Source organism: Artemia franciscana, chromosome 13, assembly GCF_032884065.1.
Source record: "Artemia franciscana chromosome 13, ASM3288406v1, whole genome shotgun sequence".
Taxonomy (NCBI): domain Eukaryota; kingdom Metazoa; phylum Arthropoda; class Branchiopoda; order Anostraca; family Artemiidae; genus Artemia; species Artemia franciscana.
This window is the reverse complement of record NC_088875.1, coordinates 20,780,116-20,793,731: the sequence shown is the minus strand read 5'-3', so window position 1 is coordinate 20,793,731 and position 13,616 is coordinate 20,780,116. Positions and strand designations below refer to the sequence as shown.

General features: G+C 34.9%; 1 protein-coding gene across 1 annotated transcript; it reads left to right on the top strand.

The window, feature by feature from the left end:
* Positions 1 to 378: 378 nt before the first annotated feature.
* On the top strand, positions 379 to 13,319 carry LOC136034641 (ubiquitin thioesterase Otu1-like; the record flags this gene model as incomplete). The annotated part of the gene is given in 4 exon segments (XM_065715942.1): positions 379 to 535; positions 3,685 to 3,814; positions 5,511 to 5,697; positions 12,770 to 13,319. Coding segments are annotated over 4 exon segments (693 nt in total), but the record flags the coding sequence as incomplete, so codon positions are not given.
* Positions 13,320 to 13,616: the final 297 nt, after the last annotated feature.

Below are 13,616 nucleotides of genomic sequence, written 5' to 3'. Positions count from 1 at the left end.
GCTCAGGGTTTGACTTTAATTAGCGTTGAGTTGCATGGGGATGGAGTTGAATGGGCGCTTGGTTAAACAGGGATTGACTTGAACGGGCATTCAGTTAAATAGGGTTGAGTTGCACGAAGGCTCAGTTTAATGTATTGAGTTGCACAGTGTCAGTTAAATCAGGGCTCAGTTTCACGGAACCCTATTTTATAATTCCAGTTTCAAGGTCTTAACCCTTAAAATCTTAACTTCTAACTACGTCAATTTTTCACCAAGGAATTTTGAGCTTATAATTTTTTTAATGACATTTATAATAAAAAGAAACATACCTATAGGTCTGACTAATATATGATATTCTTCTTCTTCATAATTCTACAATTAATTTTTTCATTGTTCTAGCCTCCCAAAAAAGAAGAAATCGATAAGCTCGAAGATAAAGGAGCTTCTCCGAGTGCGGTGAAACAGCTTAGCAAGTCAAAGCATGGTTTTTTGACCAGAAAAGTAATCCCTTCAGACAATTCCTGTTTGTTTACAAGTGTCAGTTTCTGTTTGACAGGTATAATAAGTTTCAATTGACTATTTATAAGTGTAGAAGAAACAAAAATTAATCACTGTAGTGCTGCCTTAGAGAGATTTCACGAAAAGAGGTTAATATTAAAATTTATGGAAACTTAAATATTCAGGTGTAAAAAGTACTTTTCTTTTCAACTCTCTTCTTCCACAGCAAAACCTCATGATCAAATGTACATATTAGGAAGTGAAATTACTAGTGCAGTTGACAGCACAGTATTACCCAGCAGAAATAGAAAATTCAAAACAAACTTAATTAGCCAAAATTTGGAATTGAATTAAAGCCAGAAAGTAAGGCAAATGAACGAGGGAAAAAGCAGAGAAATAAATAAGAAATAAATAAAGTAAACGCAAATAATATTTTTGTGGCTATAATAATTCGCTTTTGGACGTTTTTGGGAATATTTAGATTGGCTGTCCTCTATCAAAACCTAGTCGCCACATATCAAATGACCCAGTCAAAATTTTTCTATCTGCTATATTTTCTGAGGTACGACCTAGTATCTTCGGGGTAAAAACAGACTTAATTGTTCTTCATTTTATTGTCCTAATATGTTCATCCCGCAGAAAATGGAGTGACAAGGGCTGGTAGAAAATTGACTGCTGAAAGCCTATTGATGGAACTCTGTATCTTTTTTTTCCTGTTCCGAAAATGGAGAAAGCCAAAATTTTACGATCTTCTAAAAAATTTTAAAATATGCAGATATGTCAGCCGAGATGACTTTTTTTATTTCCTTTGTTTTCTCCTGTCAGTTTTCCCGTATTGTTTAATGTAAAAATTTTGATTTATAGCTAATATAAAAATTGAAATACATCGCCCTGTGTTGTTTACAAGCCAAGTCAACTTCAATGATACTGTCTTATTTCAAGCGCAAACAAAAGTACCTCTACAATGTATCTATGAACAATTAAGACCTTTCACTAAATATGCTAATTGACGCAATTTTTTGACTATAAGAGAATTCAGGCAAAGGAAGCTCTGAGATCGGTATCTGTGATCATATGTACAAGTATATGTGATCATATGTGCCTTCCTATGTACAAGCAGTGTACAAGGTATATGTACAATGTACAAGGTATGTACATATGTACAAGGTATATGTGATCATATGTGCCTTCCTATGTACAAGCAGTGTAGAATTACAGATCTTAGAGTGATTAATTAGAAGGCTATATGAGCAAGAAAACCGTTCCCTATCGACCAACGTTACAAAGCCAAGCTCAAACTTGAGTATTGTTACAAAAGTATCATTAATTTCTGAAAGTAAAAGAGAAAAAGAAGACTCAAAGAAATGAAAAACTATGCATATTAACAAAGAATTGCCACGTTTTATTCCATTAAAGAATAAATTACAATAAGATAAACTTTTCCTAAGTAGGATTTTTCAAAGATACTTGGATATTTCTTATTAGAAGATATGTATATTTGTGAAAATAGTATTCTAACTTTGAGAATCAAGGTTTGAAAGGGATTCTTAGCTATGCTTTTTTCATTTTTATCAACCTTCCAACTATAAAAGTTCTTTATTCATTTTTGCGCTGTTATTTGCATTTGATATTTTGTACTTTGTCCTTCTTAAAGCCTTTATAATCGTACTCATAGATACGCAAAGTAAAAGTCTCCCTCTTGGGAGGGAGGAGATCAGTATGCAAGATAGTAGCATTTTATGTCAATTTTTTTTGAATTTTTCCGTGGGTTTTTTTAAAGCAATTTAGGTGAAACCCCCCTATACCTCGGCATGCGTGTATGATCACATCTCTGCAGAAGCACAAACTTTTATGGGAAATCACATCCACTCTTAGATTGGTTTGAAAGAATTTCTGTCTCACCAATGGAAAGGAAAATGGTGAAATAGTTGCCTAAAAATGCTCATTTTTTATATTTCAGTTAATCCGAGGAGAAAATTCTTTGATGCACCCCTTCCTCCTAAAATTTTTGTTTTATTTATGTATGAAGACCCATAAACTCAATTCATTGAAATTTCAAATTCTCAAGGTCATTTGAAATTTGTACAATTTTACAGAAGAGCAAAGACAAGGTTCGTCGATCCTTCGTTGGGGCATGTTATCTATTAGTTGTTTACGTATTATTCAACCCAAATTCAACTCAGCCCTCGTTCAACTCAACCTAAATTTAACTCAACCCCTATTCAACTCAAAACGCCATTCCATAAATATACTGTGGTTGTGCATATCTAAAGGAAATACTCTGATAAAATGAAAGTAGTACCATTAGGTTTCTTATTTTGCTTGCTTTCAAATATCATGATCAATCTTCTGGAAATTCACTCCTATAACGTCCCCTGATGGTTCCAGATAAAGCCCTAAAAATATATTTCTTTGCTATTTTGTATTTGGTGATGATTATTATCTCTTCTTTGTTAGCCGGTTTTCTCGCATTCTTCGCCCTGTGAAAACCTTCCCGCCAAAATTTTGAAAATAAAAATGTTATATAAAATATTACTTGAACCGATTTAAAAATGATGACACTAATGGAAAGAAACCTGAAAATCTGTTTAATAGAAACATGTCTTAGTGCTTTCTTTTAGTTTAATGTATATCTTAGGGCTCCATATGAAACCATCAGGGGAGCGGTTGGGGTTTATTCTCAGAAAAGCGACCATGGTATTTAGAAAGAACATAAAATAAGAAATGTTATGGTACTATTTTTGTCTTGTTAGAACAATTCCTTTAGATATAGTCAACTACAGTAAATTTATCCCTCTCCCCATTGAACCTAAACTAAGATGTTGCAGGGGTAAATTGAATTTGGGTTGAATTAAATAGGATTGAGTTACACCGCAACCTTCTTAACTAAACAAGGGAAATCCTGTTAAAAATTTCTGTAAGCAGCTGAGTAAAGCAGCTCCATTTTATAGCATGAAAATTCAATTCATCTTCTAAAAGTAATTAATGTTTATCTCTCCGTCATGCTGGATATCCTGTACGTTTTGTAAAGCAGAAAAATCTGCGTAAAGCTGATGAATATGTGCAAATGCACCTGTGATTAATGACTCACTTGAGCTTAGGAGCTCAAAGGGAGCAAAATTAAAAAAAAAATCATATCTGCTCTATAGTATTATCACGGCGATTTATTTATCTTTGCTAACACTTATCGTAACAAGTACTTCACAGGTAAAGTGGACCTATCTCAAGCATCGTACCTGCGAGAAGTAGTCATGTCGACAATACAATCTAACCCTGAAATTTATTCAGCCGCTTTTTTAGGAAAACCACCTCTTGAATACTGCCAGTGGATCATGAGGTACGTTCGAGCATTTAAAATTCGATGTTTATTCATAGTACTTGCACATTATAAGTGTATGAATGCAAATCGGTAAGAGTAACAAGCTGTCGACTCAAGCTAATTCCTGTCAAGAAAAAGAAACGATTCTGACATCTACTTTTCCTGTGTGTAATTAATAGTTTAATATACGTACCTAACTACTATTGAAGAGATACATGCTTTAAAATTCTCTTGGTGAAATACAAACGGATAAATTAAATAGAGCAAGAAATAAGCTTAATTTTTCAAGAACAATGTGACAGGAAAAAATATGTCTGTGTCTCTTGATTTTACGAAAAGCAATCGCTATTGGTATGCACAATATATAACCATCCATTAATTAATTGAATAAAAATACCTTACATTAAAATTACCTACAACTGTGCAACTAAATTAAACTATACTATAATTGCAAAAGCCTTTCTGCAAAGGCTTTTGCAAAGTAACACCTGACTGAAAGTCATTTGATTGTTTCAGTTATTATTTTTCTATTTAGATGGCTTATGCTAATAATACCCCTTTTTTTCAAGACTTAAAATGAATTTAATTACTTAAAAAAGCTTAAGACAAGGTGAGATTAGGGCGGGAGAGAAGCGTTTGCTGGTGTCCAGCCCTCATACGGCTTGGTGCCCAGTGAGTTGTTAGTAGTAGTAATACAATTAAGGCGTAGTAATTGAAAACTTGCATAGGAACGGAAAAGCATTGTATTGGCGCGATTCTTTCTACCTACTTAAAAGTATCCTCCTTGTAATGTGAGCTACAGGTTAGTTAGGCAATTTTGGGAAGTAAATTTATTTTCGGTACCTTTTTGAATTGCTTTGTTACACAGTTGATCGAGCTCTGCTCTCTCTTAGTGTTCAAAATTTATTTCCTGTGTGTATTTCTTTTTTGTGTGTGTGAGTTTCTTTTCCTCATTATTGTTGTGCATTGTAATTTATTAATGCACTTTTTTTCGCTAATCAAGAACGTGTGGCTCTAACACCATATCTGCACACGGACGGAGTAGATACAGGACCAGATCCTCTTTAAGACTAATTTGGGATCTCTTTCCTAGTACAAATTTGATATTTTTGACCTTAAAATGCCTTCTTACTGTAATTTTGAAAATTCCCCCGAAAAATATTTTTCGGGGTCAGAATGAGTGGTTGAAAAAAATTGAACAGCGCGGAATTTTCCCTTTTGTAATATTTGAAATCATATTAAAGGCCTATCCGAAACCGCATTTTGTTAATTTGGAAATTTTGCAGAACCCTAGTTAATATTTTCCACCGAAATCGAAAACATTGACTAAATAAATGCTTGATTTATGTTGAAAGAGAGATCTATGAAATTATGTCAATGTAATATGGAGGTAGGAAACCAGTCGAAATTTAGTGTGAAAAGCAGATTTCTTTGTCGCTATTTGCGGGATTATGGAAAGAATCTGGGCTCAGCCAACTTTTATGGCTTCGGATATATACAATTCCGCTGTCAGGGTAATCTTCCGTGGTAATCTTGGTCCTTCATATGTTTCTCCCTAATCATGTTGAGCTTTCTATCTAGCATTCCCCCTCTGTTCTCTTTGGTTTCTCAGGAAATTTTCCAAATAACTAATCTTCAGATCTGTCTGTGAAAGTAATACATTAAGAATGGAAACATGATGAAAGTGACATTTTGATGGTTCTAATTTTTACAGAGATGACTCCTGGGGTGGAGGTATTGAATGTTCAGTACTAGCCAATTATTTTGGCATGGAAATAGCCGTTGTAGATACTCAGCATGGTATAATCAACAAGTTTGGAGAGGATCAAAATTATGGCCAGAGGGTTTTGCTTATTTATGATGGTATACATTATGATGTCCTGTATATGGAAGCCGTTGTGGTAAGTTCCCTGTTGCAACAGATTCAAGCTTATCTTAGGTCTGGTATCTGCTGCATTGGACTGTTTTACATCTTTATTATTTTGTTCAGTTGCACTGAAAGCTAAATTATCTCTCGTTACATTTCTGTATTTTCTTTTCTTTTGTATATAAAAAGCTGCCGATAAAAATGCTTTTATTTTAAAGAATAGTCAGTACGTACAAAGGGGATATGCCGAGATTTTTACCATAACAGCTTGTATTTGTAATATTGTTCCTTTGTTTTGTTCGTTTTTCTTAAAAAGTTTTCCACCTCATCTTTCCAATTTATCCAAGCGTGCGAAAATGGGAGGGGGTTTTTAATGTGGGTTAACTGATGTTTTAGCCTATATAAATTCTAGAATATCTCCAACGTTCTCAAGGATTGCTCTAAAAAAATATTTTCAGCACTTTTGGATACTGTCGCTCAGAAATCAAATCGACGAAAAACATAAAATAGAAACAAAAAGATGCGTTGCTCGTTTTATATTAGTGTATTAATTGTGTGGTAAGTCCTAAGTCCTTGAACGATGTCAGGGATTTTTTGTCATCAATCAATCAATTTATTGATACTAAAAGAAAAAAACTATTACAAAAGTAAAGTGGTTACTAGGCCCAAGAAGCTTTGTTTGTAATGGACCACAGAGAACAAGAATAAAACACTGTTATAAAATATATATATATAAAAAAAAAAACAAAAAACAAATAAAAACACAAAAAACACTGGAACAAGATAAGGACATTGAATAGATAAGATATTTAACAGATAGAAGATATAGAAGGAGATTTAACATATAGCTGAAAATGATTTTAAAAGAAGAGAAGAGACTTACAAATTAGGAAAGGATTAATAAAGAGAGAGAAAAATTATTGAATTGGAAAGACCCGACGAAATAATGCCTTTGCAGAAAGAAAAAGAGGGACATCCGAAGGGATGGAGTTCCATAATAGAATTGATTGATATACTGGAGACCTCTGGGCTGCTGTAGAAGATCGTTTTGGTAAAATAAATCGTCGAGAAGAATTACGTAAAGAAGAAAAGTACCTGAGAAAAACTGCTGTAGGGGCGGTGGGAGAGCACCTAGAAAAGCAGAATGCGCAAAATAAAGAGTACATGATCCAGCGGAGCTATTCCAGTATCATTATAGAGATCAGAGGAAGGATAAAGCCGAGAGAGAAGAAAAGTAGCCTTCACTGCCCTATTTTGGGCTCTTTGAAGTGAGCAGAGAAGAGATTTATTAGTATTACCCCAGACAGAGCAGCAATAAGAAAGGTAAGGATAAATAAAAGCATAATAAAGAGAAACCATAATATCAGGAGGAAGAAATGAGTTACTCCGGTGCAACATTAAAGACTGGCGGAGGATTAAGGAACGCGTGTGAGTTATATGCGATTTAAAAGAAAGAAAACAGTCAAGATTCACACCAAGAAATTTCACCATAGTAGCTTGTGGTATAATATCGTTCCCAAAAGTCAGGGTGATTGGCTCCTGTACGTCTCGCATACGGTAAGGGGTCCTGAAGTTGACAATGGCACTCTTTCGGCTGTTAAGAGCCATACCATTTGACCAGCATCAATCCTTTACTTTATCAAGAAGACCTTGAGCTTTAGAAGTGGCAGATGGCAGGTCCACTGCAGCAATGAAAAAGTTACTGTCATCAGCAAAAAGAACAGGGTGAACATGGGGATGAAGACCATCAACAAGATCGTTAATGTAAATTAGAAACAAAAGTGGTCCAAGCACAGAGCCTTGTGGGACACCTTTCAATACAGGTAAAGCAGAGGAAGAAGTACGGTTTACCAAAACATACTGAGATCTCTCTGAGAGGTAGGACCTAAACCATTCTAGTGGGACTCCATGCACTCCAAATAAAGATAGTTTAGACAGAAGAACATTGTGGTCAACCATATCAAAGGCCTTTGAAAAGTCGAGGAATAGACCCAAAACACACAAGCCCTTGTCCAGATTAACACGCACAAACTCAGTTGCATCAGAAAGTGCATGCAAGGTAGAGAATGAGGGACGAAAACCATACTGATGGTTAGTGATGAGAGAATTTCCAGCAGTCGAATTAGTACTAAATACAAATGAAGAGAGACGACGATACACTACTTTTTCAACAACCTTTGAGATGACGAGAAGAAGAGAAATAGGTCTGTAATTTGAAATTAGAGAAGAATTACCTTTTTTATGCAAAGGTATAACAGTAGCAACTTTAAATAAATGAGGGAAAATACCAGAAGAAAGAGAGAGGTTAGTTATGTGTGAGATGGGATGAGAAACAAACTGACTGATTTTTTAAGGACATTATTACTCAAACCAAAACTATCTACCGAACAACTGCTTGGAAGTTGAGAAATAATATTAGAAATCTCAGTAGTACTACATGGGGAAAGGAAAAAAGACTTCTCTGCCACAGGAAAACAACTTACTCTGCTCGGGGGTGGAATGAGAACTGAGGGAAGTGTGGTGAAATACGAATTGAAGGCACTTGCTAAGGATTTTTTGTCCACAACAGATCCATCAGCTTTCCTATAAAGAGATGGGAAAGATTGTTTGAGTTTCTTGCGGGAGAGAGCTTCATTAATTACAGTCCAAACCTTGCGCAAATTCCCTTTACACTCATTAATTCGACGCGAAAAATACAGCTTTTTTGCTCAACGAACTGAAGAAGTGAGCACATTTTTATAATGTTTATACTTCAGAAGATCTTCCTGTGTCTTACTTTTACATGCAGCCTTGAACAAAGACGCCTTCATATGGGTTGCATTGATCAGACCTCTAGACATCCATGGGCATTTAGGTGTAAAATTCCTTGGCCTCTTTCTAAGAGGAAAATGCTTATCCAACAGAGTTCCCATACGACACAAAAATAATCTAGTTGCACAATCAGCATCATTAGCTTCAAGAACGCTAGACCAATCATTACTCTGAAGACTATGTATTAAAGTAGAAATTTCTTTATCTGTAAAAGTTCTAAAAGAAGACTCGCCTTTCTCATCCACAGTAATCTCTGTTTTAGGCACAGCTAGTGATAGATAAATAGGGAAGTGATCAGAAAGATCAGTGAAAACAAGACCAGAAGAGAACTTCAAACTAGGAGAATGAGAAGTGAAAATATTATCTATTAAAGTGGCAGAATTTCTTGAAGGGTCAACACGAGAAGGAAAAAAAATTGAAGGAAGTAGCCCAGAAGAAGAAAATACATCAAAAAGACGGTCACATTCATCAATTGATCCAACATTTAACATATTACAATTAAAGTCTCCCAAAACACAAATCCGTTTTTTAGAGAAAGTCACCACACCAGAAAGCTGATCAAGCAAATCACAGAACAGATGTGTTGGAAAAGGAGGGGGCTTATAAAACAAACAAACAGTATCACATGCAAACTGGCTTTTCAGATCAATAACAAGAGAATAAACTGTCCTACTATTAGACACCACCGATGTAAACAAGGATTCAAGGTCAGATCTTCTACAAAATTCAATACTAGATTTTATGAACAAAGAAATACCCCCAGAACACTTTGTTACCATTCTAGGGACATGAATAGCAATATAACCATGCATATCATAAGCTGTAAAATTATCACTGTCAGATAACCATGTTTCCGTCAAGCCTATGACATCAAAAGGGCAAGAATTATCAGACCACAGATACGATTTAAGACTGTCCCACTTATCTCTTATCCCACGCACATTCAAACAAAAAACATTAAAGCAACTGTTTGAAGAGAGTGAGGGCATAATATTATCACAATAATCAATGGTGGTGTGATAATTACAGCTAGAACTAACCATAGATTCAAGGAGAGGGTCAGAAGTGTGTGCCTCTTGTTTACCAGCACTACTTGGTTGATCAAATATAACTGAATTAAGAATAGAAGGATTCAAAAGGAAAGAGAAATCACCCATATTTATCTCACATAACAGAGACATACAATACATTCACAAATGACACAATATCCATAGTACACTTGAAGGTGATGGAATCATAAACAAAGATAAAGAAATATAAGTGGGATGGCAAATATTACCCAAAGAAAAAGGTCAAATAATGTGGCACCAGTCAGAAATAGATGAGCTGTGAGTGTGCAGGCATGACAAACAATGACAGAAATCAGGCTACATAAAGGCAATAGGATCTCAACAAACAAGAGGCATTAGTAGGATGGCTCATAATATTTGAAGAATAGGCTAAATTTACAATATGGGACCAGTAAAATTTTTGTGAGCTGTAAGTGTGCTGACATGATAAAAGTGTGATAGAAAATAGCATACATGAAGGTGATAGGAACACAAACAAATATAAATAAATATCAATGGTATGACACAATGTTCAAAGTATAAGACCAAAATAGATATGAGCAATCAAAATTATGTGATCTGCGTGTGAACACATAAAAAAAGTATGGTAGAATTAAGGCAAAATGAAGGTGATATGATCACAAACATAAATAAAGAAATAATCGTGGGATGGCATATATTGATCAAAGTATTGGCCAAGAGTATAATGTGGAGCCAGTCAAGATTATAAGAGCTGCAATTATGCTTACATGACAAAAATATGATAGAAATTGGCCTACATGAAGGTGAGAGGGTCAAAAACAAAAATAAAAAAAATTCAGTAGGATGGCATATATCAATCATAATACTGGCCCAAAATATAATATGGGACCAGTCAAAAATTCCATGAGCTGCAAGTGTGCAGACATAACAATAACATTCTAGAAGCCATGCAACACGATGGTGATAGGATCACAAACAAACATAAAGAAAAATCAGTGGAAAGGCACATATTAATTAAAGGAGTGGCACAGAATATAACGTGTAACCAGTTAAATTATGTGAGCTATTAGTATACTGACATGAGAAGATTATAACAGAAAGCAAGCTACATGAAGGTGGTAGAATCACAAACAAACATAGAGCAATATTAATGGGAAGGGACATATCATCCAAGGTATTGCCCCAAAGCATAATATAGCACAAGTCAAAATTATGTGAAGACAGTGAAGAGTGAAAGAGGAAAAATGTAAGAACATAAAATAAATTCATACAGAAACAATTCAACACATTATAACAAAGTGAACTAAAATCCATCACTTTAATTCTCTGCATTTGCAGCACACAAATCAATTTCATCCTGATCACTGAACTTAACTACTCTTCCAGACTGAGTTTTATACAAGATATCACCTTTACTGGACCAAACATTATATAAACCAAGCTTTGACTTGGCATATGAAAGAAGCTGTAAGCGTGGTTTTGTAAGCATCTCAGAAAATAGTGTCCCAGATCCTTTCAAATCCTTCTTTTGTCTGAGAAGCAGTTGGCAAATTCATAAATTACAAAATTCTACAACTGTGGGTCTGGGTTTGGCAGATGGTTTGCCAATTCTTTTGGCTGATACAACATCAGACTGGGTAATTGGTATGCCAGGAAATTTCCCAGCACATAGTGACATGAACTGACTTTCAGTGTTTTCAATGGCCTTTCTCAAAGCCTGCTGTTCAAAACGGTCATTTAATTTTGCCAGGTTAGACTAGATAGACCTGAAAGAGCTCAAGGTCTTTCATTGATGACCCTAGAGTAGTCAAAGAAAATTCAATTGAAAATATGCGCTTATTATAGCTTTCAAGGGTTTTATGAACTAGACTACTAAGATCTAGATTGAGGCCAGCATACACATCCTGCTTGATTGCATCCAGCTTATCTGAAGAAATAGTGACATCATGTTGCATGAATACCTGTTCCTCTTTCATTTTGGTCACAGCCTCATCTACCTGGGTAGAGATCTTGGCCAATATAAGGCCATCAAGTAACCCTTTACCTGAAGATTTAAGGCTGTCAGGATGCAGTGAATCTGCTAACATTTTGTGTTTACTTTTATATTATTCATGTGGTTAGTCAGCATGAGTATTTGGTCTGAAAGGGATTCTGATCCAGAGAATTGGAGTGATCTGTCTGACCTAAGTTCACGGGGTGGCTTGATTTGACTTTTCATTACATACTTAATGTGAACAACAAGACAGGTACAGAGTAAGCAGTGGTATATGGCAGGCTGGGTATAAGGCAGGATATGGTTCACAATCTAACAGCAAATTTCAAATAACTATGCAGGAGCAAGTTAAAATTGGCATAGGTCTCACCTGATGAGTCCCCTCTTACACCCCAGGGGTAGGGGCTGCTAAGTATGCCTGCCTTTACCCATTGGTAGGCAGGCAAAACCAGTACTTCGGGCTGCTTAAAGCGTTGTTGGTAATGCCAGAAGACTTCAGATTAATCCAGTTAATATTAACACGTCTTTTCAATTTTTAAATTGCGCCTTAAGATCAACATGATTGTTAAGTTTTGAAGGTCATGATCGTATCATTTTCAAACATTATGATCATTAGCTTTTCTTCATCGCATCATGAATTGATGATTGATTTTGTTTGGCTCTGCACTTTTATTTATGGTCTATACTTATGAAACTGTAAACGCAGAATTGGTGCTTTAAGGTAAAAAAAAAAAAAAAAAAAACATCTTGGAAGCGGACTTTGTCAATATGTCTGCTTAGAGGGCTCACAAATGATCTTTGACTCTGCCTTTTATTATGTCTATTATTTTTGCATGTGATTTTGTTATTGTCATATGTAGTTATTATTACTTGTAATTTTCGAAGTTTTCTTGAATTTCACTTCAAGTGTAATTTTCACTTTAAGTTAATATTTTTTCATGTCTTTTTTTTACAAACTAAGGCTATAAAGAAAAAAATGATGTTAGGGATCTTCCTAATTACTCAGCTCTTGTTTAGTCTGTTTTTACATTAAATTTCTCTCGTTTCTAAGTTTTATTGGAAGGTAAACGTATCTTGCAACTTGCAGTCCTCATTTTATTAGGGGTGTGATCCTTCTTTAACACATAAATACTTTTCGGATTCCTGGCTGAAAAGTGCATCCTTTTATTATTGAAAAATGAATTGTTATCATTGTTGATGAGAGATGACACGCGAAACGAAAAACCCTAATGTCGTGTAGCATCAATTGTAGTTTCATCTTCTTTTTTAAGGGTGGTGTCCTTCAGACGATATTTCCCACAGAGGATGAGTCAATATTAAAAGAAGCCGAAGAACTTGCTGCTGAGGCAAGAGCTAGTCACCAGTATACAAGTACATCTGATTTTTTGTTAATATGTTTAGACTGTTCTAAGATCCTGACAGGGGAGAAAGAAGCCCAACAACATGCAATGGAATCAAAGCATATAAATTTCGACGAAGTTCGTACGTAACTTTAGGAAATCATCATTTAGTGTTTTCTTTTTTTTTGAATTTCAATGTTTATTGATGACGCATTAATATTTTCTTCGTTTTACTAAATCGCACTTCAGATATGTTTTCTAGGAAATGAGGGACTAAGCTTCTCTATAAATATGTCAAAATCGGGTGTTTATGTAAGAATCACTTAAAAACCTGCGTTTCCGAGCGCTACTCAAAAATTCCAACGAACTCCTTTCCAAATAAGGAATGTCCCCAATGTTAAGTTCTGGGTTTATCGCTGTTATTATGCTTGTATTTGATTGTATTTTTCAGTATTGAATAAACCTTGTACTTGTTGATCAATTCACTACGTTGAAGTTTCGTCTTTTTTCCAATTTAGTTGCTAACTAATTCATGAGCAATGGGAATGGAAGTATCTTGAAATTACCTCAATTCGAAAAACATGAAAATTGGATTTCTTTGTGCAGAAAGCATTTAACCCACGCTGACTGTGAGTTCAAAAAATAGTGCTTATAGAAATCAACCAGAAAAAACAAATATCCACGGTCATTATAAGGATCTTAGAATAATAATTGATGCATATTTAAAATTAGTTTTCAATTTTCGAACTTATTTAACTTGAATATTCTGTAGGGTTGG